This window comes from Corvus kubaryi, unplaced genomic scaffold (assembly GCF_017639235.1).
Source record: "Corvus kubaryi isolate FWS band 111438036 unplaced genomic scaffold, C.kubaryi_AGA036_p1.0 71, whole genome shotgun sequence".
Classification (NCBI taxonomy): domain Eukaryota; kingdom Metazoa; phylum Chordata; class Aves; order Passeriformes; family Corvidae; genus Corvus; species Corvus kubaryi.
In genome coordinates this window covers 993,773-1,012,419 of record NW_024582059.1, presented here as the reverse complement: position 1 = coordinate 1,012,419, position 18,647 = coordinate 993,773, and the positions used below count along the sequence as shown (strand labels likewise).

General features: G+C 39.2%; 1 protein-coding gene across 4 annotated transcripts in view; it reads right to left on the bottom strand.

Moving 5' to 3' along the window:
• BANK1 (B cell scaffold protein with ankyrin repeats 1) overlaps nucleotides 1-18,647 on the bottom strand; it is a 136,519-nt gene that overhangs the window by 108,868 nt on the left and 9,004 nt on the right. For all 4 annotated transcript variants that reach the window (XM_042049870.1, XM_042049872.1, XM_042049871.1 and 1 more), the window contains exons 2-3: nucleotides 7,925-8,323; nucleotides 145-210 (exon numbers count right to left, since the gene is read on the bottom strand). In XM_042049870.1, coding sequence (XP_041905804.1) covers nucleotides 145-210; nucleotides 7,925-8,323 — 465 coding nt within the window. The remainder of the gene's footprint in view (nucleotides 1-144; nucleotides 211-7,924; nucleotides 8,324-18,647) is intronic.

The window sequence follows — 18,647 nt, the reverse complement described above, 5'->3', positions numbered from 1 at the left end:
ACAAGGCACGTTCCTCTACACAACTGTGTGCTATGGTAGCGTTGGTTTACTGCCTTTCATGTCTAACAAGATGTAAGAGAACAAATTTAATTTTCTGAAGAGTACTGGCTTTATCCTGTGAAATGCAAGGGGAATTCAACTCACCCTCTGCAAGAACTGCTTCATAGATGTAAGACACAGAGTCTCCAGGATTTTCATCCAGTGGTTTATCTAGGAAAAAAAAAGAAGTAAGAAAGAAGATAATATCATCACACTGATTTCCACTTTCTTTAGATGAAAATCTATATGTATTTTTATTTCATGATAAAGCTATTTTAAAGCTATTGTTTTTCAGATAGAAGAAGTAAATCATAGAACAAATCCAAGGGCTAGTGCAGAGGAACAAGCCTAGAGACATCTTTAGATGGAACTGTATTTATCCCTTTTCAGTAAACGTCGCTTTGACTGATTTTTTTTCAATTTACCACAGATGGTAAGAAATGTGTACTTGAGGAAGAAGTTTACCTGCAAGCCAATACAGCAAACAATGGGAGAGGAGCTGGGCATGAGGAAAGATAACAGAATCATGCGCAGTAAAGTGAGAAACTGAAATGGATGCAGACATTGCAGTTTGGAAGAGAAAACTGTTCAGTGCTCTGTTTGATAATACAATAGATCTGGTTACAGACAGTATCATGGAATCAGAGAGTGGTTTGGGTTGGAAAGGACCCTAAAGAACATCAGGCTCCAAGCCCTTAGCCATGGGCAGAGACACCTTCCACTAGACCAGATTGCTCAAACCCCATCCAACTTGGCCTTGAACACTTCCAGAACGGGGCATCCACAACTGCTCTGAGCAATCTATTCCAGGACCTCACCATCCTTGTTGTAAGGAATTTCTTCCTTATATCAAACCTAAACCTACCCTCTTCCAGTTCAAAGCCATTCCCCCTTGCCCTGTCCCCAGAGCTTTCTCTTCTCCTGGGCTGAACAGCCCCAGCTCTCTCAGCCTGTCTGCAGGAGAGGTGCCCCAGTACTCTGAGCATCTTCACAGCCTTCTCTGGGCTTGCTCAAACAGGTCCATGTTGTTCATACACTGGGAGCTCCCAGAGTTGGATGCAGCACTGCAGGTGGGGTCTCACCAGAGCAGAGCAGAGGGGCAGAATCCCCTCCCTTGCCCTGCTGCCCACACTGCTTTGGATGCAGCCCAGGATGCGGTTGGCTTTCTGGGCTGCAAATGCACATGTTGATCTTCTCATCAACCAACACCTCTAAGTCCTCAGGGCTGCAATCAATCCATTCTCCACCCAGCCTGTATTTGTGCTTAGGATTGCCCCAACATGTGCAGGACCTTGCACTTGGCCTTGCTGGCCTTCATCAGGTTCGTGTGAGCTCACCTCTTAAGCCTGTAAAGGTTCCCTCCAAACAGTATCCCTTCCCTCCAGCATGTGGACTGGACCACACAGCTTGGTGTCACCAGCAAATTTGCTAGGGGTGCACTCAATGCCACCAACAAAGATGTTAAACAGCATCCAACACAGAATCCCTGAATGGGTCTGTTTGGAAGGGATCATTGTGCCTCATCTAAGACACTGAGATTCAAACATCCCTGCTCAAACAGGGTCATCCTGAAACACATGGCACAGCATTGCATCCAGACAGCTCTTGAATATCTCCAGAGAGGGAGACTTCACAACCTCTCTGGCAATCTGTTCCAGTTTTCAGTCACCCGTGCAGTAAAGAACTTCTTCCCCACATTTAGGTGGAACTTCAGTTTCTGCTCGTTGCTTCTTGTCCTGTGGCTTGGCATTACTGAGCCTGGCTCCATCCCCTTGACACCCTCCCTTCAGACACTGACAGACATTGATGAGGTCCGTTCTCAGCTGTCTCCTCTTGAGCCCAACTCTCTCAGCCTGTGCTCCCATAAGATACTGTATTAATAGTTCCAGGACCAAGTTCTGGACTCACAGCCTTTTGAGAAAGTACACAGAGACCCTACCAAGAGCAAAATCTGATTCTGTTTTTCTAGTATGAACTTAAATAGATGTTATACTTCATTTTTTCAGGGATAAGTGACAATTTCTTTAGTCTGGACTGCAAAACAACCTTTATTTTATCCCATTTTCAAGAAGATGGCACTAATTTAACAGAAATACATCATGGTGAAATTACAAATAGCAATTTTGTTATAAAAACAGTTGTGTACACAAAAATATATAAGGGGTACCTTTACAGTGCTCTTCTCTAGATGCCTTCCAGAGATAACTTTTCAGTAATTGTGACTGGCAACCATAGTGCAAGACTCAGTCAGACTCAATAATACACTACATGAAGGACATATAAGACTACAGATTCACACAGCCATTTTACAGCACTACCTGCAAAAATACTTGCTAGAAATCTTAAATTATTTTTCAGCTTTAGAAATAGCCCCTAACTGCAATTAAATACTGATGACTGGGCCATAAAAAATACATAAATTTGGATAATGTCCATTTCAAACCTTGAAAGAGAAAGTAAGAGGAAAAAGAATCACCTACGTGACACATACTTCACAATCTAAGGATACAGGTTACCATGACTAGCTACATAGATTAGAACATGAGCTGCTAAGAAATCTAACAAACCTCACAATTAACCCTAACATGTAAAGTCTTCTCTGGGTTTTGCAGAAATAAAGAGAAGAAATAGCAAAGAAGTCAAACAGTTTAAGTAGCAGGGGATGACAGCCTCAACATCCTACTGTAGTTGCCAGCTCCAGACAGTCACTTCAGTTTCTTTTCTGCTTTGAAACAGCCAGAATCTCATGTCAGATGAAAGAAATTAGTGACACAAAGGAGTTTTTTGGTGACAGTCATTACCAACCCCCATCACTGCACTGGCATCCCTCTGTGTGGAATGGAGAAGCACAGCATCTCAGGAAGATGTATTACTCTGGTAATTTTTGCAGTCCCTGCAGAGCAGTTCAAAGACTCATTGGCAAAATGGAAATGAGAGCTATACTACAGCACACATCAGCTAACAAAATGTCCCTTCTGCTTTTGTGCTTATGATACAGTCATACAGATTATTTTCATTTTAATAAAGAAAAAGTTAATTGGCATTTGAGGTGCTCTGCAATAAGCAGATGACATCACTGCCTTAAAACACCAACAGTAGTATGCACTGTCTGAATGTAAATACATTGGGGAAGGAGTAAACAGAGGCACAACCGTGTGGTCTCACTATTGAAACCTCCCTGGCAGTGAACGAGGCCACAACCACCCACCTACTTTCTTCTATTTACTCAATCTTGCATGTTCAGGGGAGAAACCTTCACAACCAAGACTTTAGGTCACATGCACACGCACACACACACACACACACACATTAGTATTCACAAACAAACAAGACCAAAAGTTCTAGCCAGTTAGTTTCTTCTTCAACATTGGCTCTTTTCAGCACTTTAGCTGCGTTTTCTTGTAGACTCCAAGTTAGTGTCAAAGTTTAGGTGCAGCACTTGCCCACTGAAGCAAGTGCTGGTAATGTTCCTGCTTAAATTAAAGGTTTTAGCTCATCAGCATAAGTCTTGATCACAGCCTAAGAAAATCCACTGGCATTGGTTACTCATATTTGAATACCAGTGTGAAGAGGATTTTACAGGAGAACAAGAAAAGCAGTGGGTTCAAAACATGAAGCATTACTTCAGTATTCTACGTTACACCATGTAGGTACAAAAATGCTGTTAGCGAGGATTTTCTTGTTATTTTCTAAGTCCGTGAGAGACTTTTCTCTCTCACAGAAGAGGTAGCAGGGAATGTAAGCAACCAAGCCACCTACAACCTTGAAAAGTCTTGTTTATGGTATAGTAGAAAAATATTTTGACAATGGGTGTTTTAGGATTTTGGCCAATCACCCCAAGGGGTGGCTGGTCCTTTGTCCAATTAGACTATGAAGAAAAAAGTCTATAAAAGAGTTTGTAAAATAATTAGATAAATCAATCTTGCTGCACAATTCCTGCCTGCTGGATCTTCTCTCCTCCTCCTCCCTATGGCTGCGGGACACGGTGATATACCGTAGGAACCAGGCCTGTGGTAACAATACCAAATTCCAATAAAATTGATGCCACTGTAGTAGAAATGAAACAGGAAACAGACACCATAAAAGTTATGGTAAAAGTATAATTATTCCTTTCTCTTTTCTGTGGTCTGCACAATGGAAAATAGCCCCCCAATATCTGAAGTGGCTTGAAGATCTGCATGAGTTAAGGCCTATTTTGACTCCCAGCCTGCTTTTCTCACATTTACTTATCAGAGAAAAACACCCTATGCTGGTATCTCATTTGTCCACATCTGTACCCTACTATTAGCTGCAAAAGTAGTTTTCTTAACATTACTCTTGGTCATTAAAATTGTATGTGCAGATACATGGAATACCTTTTAGGTAAACAATCAGAAATTAATGGCATACTGCTGTCTCAGGTAGAAGTTACAAATTTTTTCTGAGAACCTCTCCTGGGCTGTCAAAGACTCTGGATACCATTTTCTAGTTGGGTTATGTTACTTTATGTACCCCTCACATTTTAATACAATAGCAGATAATGAATCGATACATGTAGGTTTGATGAGCTGTTCTCAACTATCAAATTTTGTAGAAGTAAATTCTCATCATGTTTTGGCATTAAAAGAAAAGAAATGGATACCACTGCTTAGGGAAAAGGCTGGAATTGGAAGCGACATGAGCTGCTTTTGTTGAGCTTTAAAAAATGAAACCTAATAAAACAGCAAGCAGACTAATGGATACTTATGACTCCTGAGCTGTACCAAGAAGTCCCACCGAAAGTCTAATAAAAGTGTCAGCACACTTTAGAAACACTGTCACAGAAAATTATTTGTATTAGATAAGACCTGTTCTCTTTTCGCATCATCAATCATGAGGACAACTACAGGAGAAACTGAGGACACTTAAAGATCTAAGTTAACTACCTACAGATGCAAACATCTATCTGTATCTACAAATCCCTGGCATAAACACATGCTTGCTTCAATTTGAAGTGGAAGGCTTTCAGAACTAAACAGAAAAACCCCAGCTACATTTAGTACCCCAGGATACTGAATTAATACATTGAAAATATGTCAATTTAATCTAAAAAAGAGGTTACACAGTTCAGAGGACCAAGGACAAGTAGTAGAAAGACACAGGAGAAGGAAAAGACAGATGAAATCAAAATATATCTCCTGATTCTACTTTCAAAAATATTGGGAAAAGGTGATAAAGAAAAGTCAGAATTCTAGAGTCTCACTGGGCCATCTTAGATGCTAACAGAGAATAATAAAATTTCTGAGTGTTCTCCTCTTTCCCTGTGGATTATCTTTCTTATAGCAATAGGCATAGAATCCACAAAATCCAAAACCAGCTCTGAATCTGAATGTGGCATTTTCAAACAGTGAAATATTTTACAAACAAGTCCTGCAAAAGTAATCTTCACAACAGTAAAAATACTTGTGCTCCTGTTCATGCAGAAGATGAATACAATAAAGTCTGTCAGCATCCTGGAAATATATATGTTAGATAGGCTAGTCTCAGTGTCTTAGTTCTCCCTTTACTCCTCCAAGAACATGTTCAAACAGGCATGACAAACTGTTCCGATTTCATGTTTGAAGCACGTTACAGACAAACAAGCTCTCTGCTGAGTACAAACCCCCCTGCATCTTCTGTTTTATTTAGTTTTACTCAGAATTTTAATTAGTTTTGGTTTTTGCCTATAATTTTTGGCATATATACTCCTTTAGAGCCAGAAGGAAGTTCTAACAGATAAAGCCCTGTCTGCTCCAACACGCTGAAACTGGCACCATCTGGTAGGTGAAATAATTGTGGGGGCATATAAAATGAGACTTATTTTACATTTTTTCCATCTCAGGTTGTAGGGATAGTGCAAAGAGAATAGCACCTAGGAGAGAGGAGACAGCTAAGAACTTACCTTGCCTATGAGCTTTCCTGAGTATGGGGAAATCTGTAGTGGTGACTACTAGCACCTATGCTATGCCATTGTTAACATTCTCCAGGACTGTGAGATAACCTGATTGAGCATCCATCTTCAGCTGCTCTAACTACCTGCAGGCCACTCCTGAGCCCTGGCATCCTTTAGTCCTAGGATCTCGATGGCCTGCTGTCCTAAGGGATTAACAGAATTTAGTCGCAGTGGAAGACATGTGGTGGGGCCATTATAATTAAAGCCCATTATTATGTTTTTAGACTGGTAGAGTGACAGCTCTTCTCAATACTGAGGAGACAAAAAGGTACAAATGCTTGGAAGAACAAGTTAATAGCAATGAACAGTTCAGGGGGAAAAAAAGGAACTGAAAGCCATGAATACACACAGAACTGTTTTCATCACTATCTCTAAAAGGGTCAAAAATATAAGGGACTAGGGATGAGCACTGAAAATAAAAGTGATTGAAGACAATGATCCATATGAAGAGAAGTGGGATGTCTTCTGTGTCTGGTCCTGAAGGAAGGCAAAAGAACATGCTCCAAAGGAAAAATAATCCTTGTATATACTCAACAACCCCTTAGCAAATAATTTTAAATACAAGGGGAAAATCTTTTTTCCCAGATGTGCAATCTGTCAAAATCTCTGTCACAGATACCACAAAAGCTAAGAGCTTAACAGGATTCTACAAAAGAATATCATAAATACAGACACCATTATCTTTAAGCAAAGGTAAATAATGACAAACCACGCACATCTTCATTCCTCAGAGCTTAAATTAACACTCAGATGAAAGCACATCTCTTAGTTGGAACCCTTTCACTGTGTAACAGAGAGCAGAGCAGAGGTCTCCTATCAAGCATTGATCTAAGCCGGCCTGGCTGATGGCCAGGGCACACCAGTACAGAAAAAACAGGGCCAGAGCAGTTCTAACGTACGAGTGTGGAGGAGGGCTTACGCCCTGAAGCACCAGGCATCATCATCACTTAAAGTCCTGGATCTAGCTCAGTCCACTGAATTTATCTGATCCCAGCCATGGTCTATGCATCCTCAGTAAAAATGTACTCACTGAGACTGAGGCCTTCAATTATTCATTAATTCAGCTTTCCACTAATCTCTGAAATTGCTGATACTGATCACTGTCAAAGAAAAGATCATTTGAACACCTGTTAAACATCTGGCATTACACTGTAACTTAAGTCCCAAGGGCACAGGTTGTAAGTATTTTTGGGAATGCATATACCTAAGCAAAGAACCATCCTGTGTCTTCTAGGAAACTGTTTATCGCTGCGGAAAAGTTTGCAATTTCCTGTGCCTGTGTCAACTGATGGTCTCTAACCACAGTTACTTCCTATATACACACACACAGAGTATAAACCCACTGTTTTCATCCCATTAAAAAACTGCCAAGAAGCTTCAGTCTGAAGCTACATATTGGACGCAATCAGGAACTGCAAACATTACCTTCTGAAACCAAAACAGACAACCATAATGAGCCCAAATTCTGAGAGATACACTGAGGAAAAGATTATTCAATACTGAAAAGAAGATGGTTGGGGAGGGGGAGTCTAAAATGTTCTTTTGAAAACACTGATCTGATATAGGCAGACTATGGGTAGACATATTCTGAGCAGGTTTTAAAGCCCTATAGTATACTTAAGCTTACCTGCTTAGCACAAGGCATCAGGGACATCCAGCTAGGTCACTCTGATTCAGATGGGGTCTCTCTATACCAGTGTTCAAAAGATTATTCTTGGTTTTTGTGCATCAAACACTAGGTTAAGCTCTGAGTAAAAATCCTGAACTGCCAGATGTCCTTCTCAAGCACAAGCTTCCATGCCAATAAAATGGCACCTTGCATGCGACAAAGAGAGAAGCACAATATTCTGCTTGGTAGACAAAATCTTGGCTAAATAGCAAGAGCTGAGAGGAGGTGAGAGACCTAAGGACTACAAACAAGCAGTAGTATATTACCTGGTTGAATAATTCCTTTAACAACCAAAATATATTCCTCAGGTTTCTGATCAGTAGAAATCTCTTTGCTCTCTCCATCTAAGGTCAGTATCTCAGAAAGAATTTCTGAATTCTCCACCCCACAAAGCAGAATTACCACATTATCCGGAGGTTTTAGAACTTGTTCCAGAAAATAACTTCTCTTTTGATTCAGGCAGTTAAGAAGTCCACATGAGAGTATCAGGAGTTTACATTTATAAGACAGTAAACCGAGTAGCTCCTGGTGCTTGCAAGATGAATTCTCTAGATCGTAGAGTAAGATTCCTTCTTCATTAACTATGAGTCCAAAAAGAGATTTTAAATACAGAGCCCACTCTTCTGCTTCTTGTTCATATATCACGAGGATATCCTTCATGTTTTCTAGAGAGAAGAAAACATTTTAAAAAAAATATTTTCAAATTCATTTTGAATAAGCTATAAATATCAGACGTCAGATTGTTTGTTTTCCCCCTAATAAAAACTTGAAGTGCTGAAGAAACTACCTTCAGCAGAAATCACAGCTCATCACCTTGAAATGACAACCATCCCCTTATTTCTAAGACCAAGGCACAAAGATCATCCACAGAAATACTGGAAAAATAGCTCAGGATATTATGTTTAGAATAACTAGTATTTCAGAATAAATACTGAAATTGCAATGTAGGAAGCAGAGCACATTCACACATTCTGCTCACTCCTAGAGTCTTGACAAATAGGCAGTAGTATTAAAAATGGAACACTTAGCTTTTAATAACAGAAGGAAAGAATATATATTTGAACACACAAACATGATCCGACTTCATTAGAAAATGAATTGGTATGTTTAGGGTATTTTGTCAGCATGGTGTTAGGATAGTTATTCCTGATCTTTCTTTACTGTCATTATTTTAAGAAAATTACTTGAGACCTGACAAAAATAAACCTAGAACTGTATTTTTTCAGTTCTCTTTCCCTTTAAGATGTAGAACATGATGCTAGCAAGACAACTAATACTCTTCCACAGCGTTACTAGGGTGACAGTTCAAGACAGAGGCAACAGGCACAAAGTGAAAGACAGGAGGCTGCCACTGAGCATCAGGAAATACAGTGGGAGCACTGGCACAGGCTGTCTGGAGAGGGCGTGGAATCTGTTTCCTTGGAGCTACTCAAAAGGTGCCTGGATATGGTCCTGGCTCTAGGTGTACAAGAGAGCTTCCAGATGTCCCATCCAACCTCAGTCATTTTGGGGTTGGGTGAAACCATCAAAAACCGTGATTTGATGAGCAACAATACAATAACAATATACGTCAAGTCAGGGTAGCCTAACAGCCCTGGAGTAGTTCACAATCACAGCCCTGTGGAGCAACAATGTGAAGCTGAGGAATAGATACAGCTGCTGTGCTTTACCTGCACTGCGCTTCACGGCGTCCGCCTGGTGACTGACACCTGCCTGCAGTGCACCACAGCTCCTCTGAGTGCCTAAGCTGCTGTTGCACTGTGAGGATCAGGAGATACGGAAACAGGGGGTGTACAAAGAGTTAAAATGTTTCTTGGGCACACAAAGGATGTGGACAGTGGGATACAGAGTACAGATGTAGCTAAGGAGAATAAAAAACTTGTCAAGGATCCCACATAAGTCCCTGCACAAAAGAAGAAACTGAACCTGTATCTCCAGTCCAGGATTAATGCTTTAATTATTGGACTTCCCTTCCTCTTAGAAGAAATTATTTCTACATTTTGTTCATTCATTCTTTACTCAGGAGATACTTGAAACAAAGTCTATCCAGCAAAGGCTGATTGAAACTTGTAGAATAGGGACACTGTCGTTTAGTCTCTTGAGCTCATTGTATGTCTACAAACTGCTTGGAGGACAGCTGTCATCTTTTCAAGATTTGTGAATGCTCACCCTTTCACAAAGTTTTCTGTCACAGGAAATCATAAAGGGCCATGCTCCACATTGGAACAGGTGATGATATTTCAAGATAACTAAACTCTTACCAGTACATTAAAGCCGAGTAATATCTCTGTATCTGGATAGGTGACTACTGCATATCCCATGGTAAAAACAATCTGAAAAATACCTGTTTCTGATGAAATGCTGAAGGTTAATAATAAGAGAAATAGCAGTGGATTTCTCATTTAACTCAGAAAAAATTGTTTGGTTTATGGTGCTGGGATAAAAAAATCTACTTGCTGCAATGTTGTTTCCAGAATCTCATTTGATTTTCCGTAACACTCACAGACAGATGTGCACAATGCAGAAATAAAAAACTATGAATTGCTGCAGAGTTTCAAAAGAAGAAACTGCATTAACAGTGCTGTAAAGCCACAAGCTCTTTCAGTCTGGCCATGCTGTTTCCTATCACCAAAATGGAATCACCAAGTACCTGCTCTTTTCAGTCCCCATTAACTAACAGCACTGTAGTGGTTCTTTAAAAATATGGATATAAACACAACACTTACACCACAAAGAAAATTTAAGAATTCATTCCTTACACTTTATTTGAATTTACTTAGTTCTAACTTCCAGCCATAATATGATTTCATATATTTCTGCAATCCTTAAGCAGCATCTCTTCTTCTGCTCTCAGAAATCTGTCCCCTAAGGTCTTCAGATTCCCATGAAGCGACTCTTAGCCTTGCCTTCATTACAGTTTGTAAACTGGGATTAATATTCTTCCCACCACAAGAGAGGCATTGTAGAACTCTTCCTATTTTTTTTTCTGCACTTTAGTGAATTCTCCTGCTTTTTCAAAATACTTTTTGAGAAAACCAGAACTGCATACAGGGTAGGGGTTCCTTGATAGGAAGAAAAAAATTTCTTTGGATATGCACATGGACTCATAAACACTGAATTTCACATTCACTGTTTAAGTTTAAAGGTCTCATTTTAAGCTCATGCTCAGCTGTGTTGCCTTCTATTATGATGGACTTGTGTCGCGATAGAGGGGAAACCCAGACGCTCAATATGAGTGATCAGCAGGAATCCGATTTATTGATTGTACCAGAACTCCTTATATACTAACAATAATAGGCTTTATGCATATTCGTAACGGCGCATTCTAACGTAGCCAGCTTCTCAGATCAGTAAGCTGCAAAGAATCTGTATATCCCGAATCTATATGTACCTTTTCACGTAACCAATCTCTCACAGACTTGGGTTAAGGACAACTAAGTGGAATTGCAGGGAGGGATTAAAAAAGCGTATTTAAATTGAATGGGAAACACGTTATTTTATAGCTTGACAGAATTTTGGTGTCCTGATTGTGCAGAAGCAGCATCTGCTGGTGTCTTACACAGCACCCACTTGGCAAAGAGCCCAAGTATCCTTTCCCTGTAGAAGGAGAGCATTGGTAAGGAATGGTGCACATCTCATCCCTGTGCAGACTGGAGCAGGAAAGAAGTGCTGGAACCAACCATTCCGACAGTTGAAGAGCTCCCTGTGTGCTGGACATGGAAGAGTAACACTCTTCTTACTGAGCTGACCTAAAGAGATATACAATAACTGTAATAAAAATATACACAGGGTATAAACTTCACCCCTGTGCAAACAAACAGTACAAGGCTTGAGTACTCAGGAAATTATAAAGATAAAAGTAAGAAATGTGCATTGAAAGGATAAAAGAAGACATAAAAGTCTTCTTCACTTCCATATGGTATATCTGCACCTGTCTGCAGCTCTGATCTTAGCTAAGCAGGAATGAGAAAGGGGTTTTACAATGTTTATTGAAGGCTCAACTGCATTTTTTCTTAACTATATTGATTTTTATATATGAGAAAGAAAGCTTTATTTGTGTAACAAAGGGGAGTGAAATATATCTAACAGCACACTTGATAGAAGAAAGGCTCTGCAACACACATCTCATAAAGCTCTAATTCAATATGGTTGCCCTATATATTTTGTCTTTTCTATCTAAGTACAGAGGGAAGAGCCATGGTGTTGAGCAAGGGCTTTCATACTGGAGTTTGGTGCAATGTTTAAAGAAGCAAGCAGCAAGTGCTATCAAGTTACCTATGGGAAACCAAGTGTGGGTATGTTTTGAATTATAAACTTGCATTTTTTTTTTTGGATATTAATCTTCCTTCTATACTAAGAGTTAACTTCAATATTAAGCAGGAATGTAAGGCTTGCATCTTACTTACTCCAAATTGTATCAAAAGGTAAAGTATCACTATTTTGAAATGTTTGCCTGACTTGAAATGCAGAGTTAGAGTTTACCCTACAAACAGCTATGATGTCCCCTAACAAAAATCTACTCTATGTACTAGTAGCTTTTTCCTGTTATACAATGTTTTTGCCTTTAGAGATTTTACTAAAATGCATATGCTTGAAGGCAGCTTACTTGAAAATTAAAGCCCACCAAAACTCTGCCTTCAGAACTGTATTATTTTAACCTGAAACAACAAAAAAGCTCAAGTCTAGCTTTAATGCAACACTACCCAGTACTGAATGTACAGTAACAATGCTTAACTTTTCAACCAGAGTTTTTTCCCCTTCATTATTTTCATCTCTTACGGAATAATTCTTTGAATTTACTGCACTTGGAATATAATGTAAGTTGAGATTAATTTTGTTCCCTTGAAAGTTAATGTAATAGAAACTATCATATCCTGACAAAATTAAGCTGTGCTTCATCTGCTCCTATTTGGAAACTGACTCAAAGGTAGAAATAAAATGTATTATTACTTGAGCAATGAGAAACAGTAAGAGAATTTATGCAGTCATCCATAACCTGAAAGGGATTCTTCTGACAAGCAACACTCTTCTCTAGTTACTTGTGCGTGGTTGCCCAAGAAAGCACATCTCAGCCCAAGCATGCACATCTCATGTCATCTGAAGGGCTCTTTGAAAAAATCTGCCAGATCCTATGAGACTACAGTGACCAAGCAGGAATCAAGAATTTGTGTTACATAGGGCAAAAGAACATGTCTTTTACAGCAGGAATTATATAGTAGGATACAGTATATAGTAGGAGAAGAGGGGTGAAAAAAAAGCAAGTCTACTAGAGAGCTAAAGGAAACCTCAAGAACTCTTCAATGCACCAAACGCACCAGGAAGACAAAGGAAACAAACCAAAAACTGGGGGCTCTTTAACAGATACCTCAGTTAGTGAATCTTGCAGTCTTGTAAAAGACAATTTCTGTGTGCTTAGAAATAATCAAGAAGCACTTGGTAACCCTCATCTTTGAGAATAACACTGCACAGGTATCAACTCATTCCCTACCTTTTAATGGCATTTTAGGTTCGTAGGAGTTTGTAAAGGCTTGTAGATGATGTTCTTTACTTCTAAAGATCTTTGAACTGCATTTTACTACAGTTATTTCCAAAAATTCAGCACTAACATACTTCATTTGACTTAAGTAAGGCTGATTACAATTAGGGTAGGGTTTAAAAATTGGCTCTAAACTTCCACTACCTTAGGATGCTTTGGTGAAAAAAAAGTGAGATTTGAACACCAACATTTACCCAAGTTTTAGTGAAAAGATGGATCACCTTGTTTCTCAGGGTTGTCCAGAGTCTTTTCCAGTTTGGGTACTGGAGCCTAACAACGGCATTCCCTGTTGTTCACTGAGCTGCCCATGAACTCCTATAACCACATACCAAGCCTGCCACAGTCAACCCTAAGAAAAAGGTAATGCAATTCTGTTTACAATCCTCACCTCAATCCCAACAGCCTTTGATAACCGTGTGAAGAGAACACCCTCTCAAATTCTCCACCATTGTGTTGAGAAAGGACAGGATCAACTGCTAGAGAAAGCATAAAATTTGTCCCTTTTATTTCTTCCTGTCTCAGATGTCCTCACTTGGGGAAGGGAAGGTTGGCTGATTTTTTTAAAATACCAGACTTAAAAGGAAAGACATTTGAGAAAGAAATGTATGAACCCTGTCAGTATGCAATGAACTACTGTCCATCAGCAAAAATTTGTTAAAATAAGTACAGTAGCTAAATATCTCAAAGGAGAAGTATAAAGTCAAGAAGTTCTTGCTCACTTTCTCATAATATATTGATGAAAAATCTGGGCAACATAAGTGATATGGAATGACATCCATTGCATCTTTCATTCTTTTGTGAATAGCAGACTACACTCTCCAAGATTACCATGAGTATCTTTTCATGCTAAAAACTTACACAAAAAGCAGCAGTACTTTTTTCCAGGCAAGCAGTGCCAGGATAGAGCTATTACAAGTTGACTGCACTCTACTTCACCCTATAGGATAAAACTGCAGATATAGTTAAGGGTCATGACACAATGACAAAAAATGGGAGAATGAGAAAGATAGGTAGTGAAAAGTAACCCAAACTCCCATCCTTGCTTGGAGATTGTCAAAACTTTTCTTCTAATCTCCAGAAGATTCATTTCCATCTGGGCTGTATGTAGGATGAGAATGACAAGCATACCTACTAGTCCAAATAAGACTTCAGAATCTGAAGATCTTTAATCTCTTGGCCCCTTGGCAATCTTCTACAAAGATTCAACCATTCATGTCTTCACATTGCTTGCCCTGATCACTAACAGTGATATGATAAAAACTGGAAAAAGTTTCACTAGCACTTCAAACAATCCCTGCAATCTAACATTTGGAAACAGAATGAGAACATTTAATTCAGCAGTAATGAGTGGCCTTAGCATAACGAACTGCCCCTCACCCACCTAGAAAGCATTGATTTTCCCAGTCAGCACACCTCACACACATCCAGTAAATGTGTCTCAAAATGCAACTCTAGCTCTTGGTTGCTGGAATTCTGCAAGGCAAATCCCCTGAAGCAAACCAAAATGCATTCATCGTGGGAAGGACAGCAGACAGCACTTTAGAACTACTTGCAGATAATGGAAAATGTTTTCAAGGCAGTATATGTTGCTTCTCTGAGATGTTCCAGTAAAGGAAATGAAAATTATAAGAAGCCACTTGCAAACTTTAGAGTGAGATCACAAAGTAGCAAAATTGCTGCAGTGATATGGCACACCTGCTTCAATGAAAGGAATTATCCTAAAACACAGGCCATTCCTGCCCTCATTGTATCAGCCAGCAGTGGCTGCACTTCTATTCTCAAATGCCTATTTAACTAGCATGCAATAAGAACACTTTCATCGTTTATGTACCTTCTGCTGCTAATTGCTAAACTGTATGTGAAAACAAATACTTGTTCTATCTGTATAAAATCAAGCCTTATGTCTTCATCCTTCTCCTTACTAAGCTTAGTGAGGTCTGGAGTGGGCAAAATTAGGTTCTAGAGAGTAACCATTTTTATACAAATGAGATCGGTTTAGGCTTGACCTAGTTGGTTTTCCATGTAAAGAAATTCCATTGATGTTCCCTACAGTAACAACGGAACACAGAACCAAATAAATTCCTGGGGTATCTTTCCACAGCATGGACCTGGCACAGGTAGACCAGAAAGATACCTGACTATCAAACATGACAAAGCTAACATCATGCCCAAAAAGCTCTTTCTCATGAAGTTATATGGCCTTATTTCCTGGTTTAAGCCTTTGTCTCTGATCTGTCCTATGAATCCTTACAGCTGCATATCTACTGATGGACAGGTGCTCTTGTTTCTAATGAGCAAGGCTAAACACAAACATGGGATATAGAGGTCAGAACTCGTTTCTCTGTTTCAAAGGAGACCTCCTCCTTTATCACAATTGCAATGAGGCAAAATTTCATGTCATTACAGTCACTTCCTTGAAAGCAAATCGCACCTTCAGTAGATTTTAGAGCAAAACAACCAGGTAATTCAGAAATGCTTTAGACACGAACAAATCATGAAGAGAAAAATATATCATAATGACAGCATGAAGAGCTGGAATAATACACCACTTTTTTTATGATTACTATGGAACAAGTCTTTCAGGTCACATCAAAACCTGAACAAATCTTTAAAGTCACAGGAAAACCTGAGCAAGCTGTATCAAGTCTGCATTAACAGATACTATTGCTACTAGAAACAACCACCACCTGACGATTCCCCTTACACTATCACTATAACTATGGTTGTATAAACATGAAATATTAAAAAAAAAAATCTAATTTCAAAATGTCCTGTTAGGGTAGACCAAAGTGTCCTCTTCTTTACTTTATTATTTTTAATTGCCAGTGCTTCTTTTACCAGGATCTCTTTAGATGTCCCCATCCTGACCTAGTGCAGGCAATTTTGGATCTATGATCACACTTGAACTCTGCTCACTTAAATTTAACTTCTTTGCTATTTCTTTCGCCTTCTCTCACTTTTTTCCTCTGTCCCCTTTGATTCCATTGTTACTTCAGTTTCTCACAAATTCTTAACTTTAATTTCTTTAAAATAAGAAACAAAGAATGGAATACACATTCTGCAGATATTATATAGGGAAAACATTCTCATGAAATTCAGTACATTCACCTCTATCACAAGAGAATATATCTCAGAAAATAGTGCTTATACAACGAAACAAAAACCACTGGTCTTGCAAACAGTAACATTTTGGGTAAGTTGCTGTGATTCCAGCTGCTATGGTCTGGGAAGGTCACACTGTAACACTGATGTACAAAACAAAAAAAGTGTCTTACACATTAAGTAGTCTAATTTGTACACCTGGCAGTGTACATATTAGACTACTTAATGTGTAAGACATGGCAGACACTGATCATCAGGCAATGTTTATCAAAAAATAGCACCATTTATTGCAATTCATGCTCAGATATTTCTGTGTTCCCTGCATTTCTAATGCAATCAAATACACTGAATTAACCATAGATGACATCCCAACAATTCCTAAATTACAGATTACCATTGACACTAGAAATCTGTAGAAATCTGGTAGAACTCTCTCAGAGCAGTCATAGAATGGTTTGGTTTGGAAGGGACCCTTTAAGACCATCTCATTTCTACCCCCTGCCATGGGCAGGGACACCTTCCGCTAGACCAGATTGTTCAGAGCCCCATCCAACCTGGCCTTGAATGCTTCCTTTTATGGGGCATCGACAGCTTCTCTGGGCAACCTGTTCCGGTGTATCATCTACGCTTCTTAGGTTTCTAAACCTACAGCTTCTTTGCCACAAGTCAGCACAGTACTGAGGGAGGGCTTCTGAGATCCCACAAATTAGATGGCTCAATCTTCTCCTTCTTTTGCAGGCTGATTTTAAATCCATTTTTTAATGCATCTCATTTACTTGAGCATTCATCCAGAAATTTAAGTAAATGTGAGAAGCAGTTTTTGTTTGATGTATAACATGTCAAAGTTATGAGGGTGTAGAAGAAATTGTCCTCCAGTTTCAGCTCATTTCTTTCCTCCTTTTCTGACAAATACATGACAGTCACTAAAAGACCCCCAAACAGTAACAACAAAACAACCCAAGACAAATCTCTCATCAGTGCTGGACAACCACTTTATATTTTTGTTTCGACCTTTTAAACAGCATTCATGCTAATGTTGCACACAGAAGGAAGTAAATGAAGTAGAAAATCATTACATAAATGCAGCTTCATGAAATGAGCAATGACAGAGCTAACAGTGAGTTAGAAACCAAGCTAAATAAAACACTCAGGAACAACCTCAGTGGAAGGCTGACTTCTCTATATTAAACCCACCTCTGCTTCCTCTCTACTGCCTTAAGACAAAGATTCCACAAATTACCTATATAACAAACTACTTTTATTTCTGTCCATCAGATAAAGAAAACAACTTAGTTAAATGAATTCCAACCTGCCTTCACAAATTCAACCACAGGCCTGCAAATGATGCCCAAATACCACTAGCTTGCATGAGATTCAAAAGACATTTTTCCAATAAGCTATGTCCTCGGTATGATTTTAACACATGCAGTTATCTTTTCCCCCTGCAAAATAAATTCTCAAAATTATTACTGGTCCTAATATAAGAACAACTTGGAGAGTTACCTGGGTAACAATTTTGGGTCCTCCTCTAGTGGGGAGTCCTCACAGAAAGATTTTGTGTAACTACTGCTTTAGACCACATGGGATGCTTCCTGGAAATAAACCAGTTCTGCATGTTCAGGTTCTTGTGAACAGATTTGCCATACAATACATACATACCTGCCATACATTGCGGTCACTGTGGTATAGCCTCACTGTGGGATAGAAACAGGGAAACTATGTCTAGAGGAATTAAGTACTCTGGAAGAAAAGTATCTCACCAGTCCTTCTACCTTTTCAAGCACACTATTCTCCATTTCTAGTTAGAAAGGTACAGAAAAGAAAGTGAAAACAAATCTTTCCTGAACAGTTCTTGAGACCAAATTAAACCTTATCTCACTACAGTCAGAGACCCTGTGTAGTTCAAATACAGTAAAACTCAGAAGCTTGGGGTGGACAGGCCAGGACAAAAGAACTATGAAGCATCTTGCTAATTACATCAAGTCCCTCATTGTTTGACTAAATCTATGTAACTAAGTTTTTACTTTCCTCTTGAACATTCAGAAAAAGAAAAATCTTCAAAGAAAACAGGCTGATGCTGTCATAGATCTATCACCATCATCACTATACTTGTATTTTATTAGTGTCTAATGTAAGACTCCTCAAAATCCCACAGTTTAACATGCTACCGAGTGCCAGCTGCTCAGCAATAACTGCTAGCACATTTGGTAAAGGTATGAAACACAATGTGCGGTTTTAATTTTCCTCCTCTGGAGTTTATTCTGCCCACGTTCCATTTTCCATTTACTGCAGATTAGTGTTATAACTGCACAAACATCTTAAATCTTCAGAATCACACTTCATGCACACTG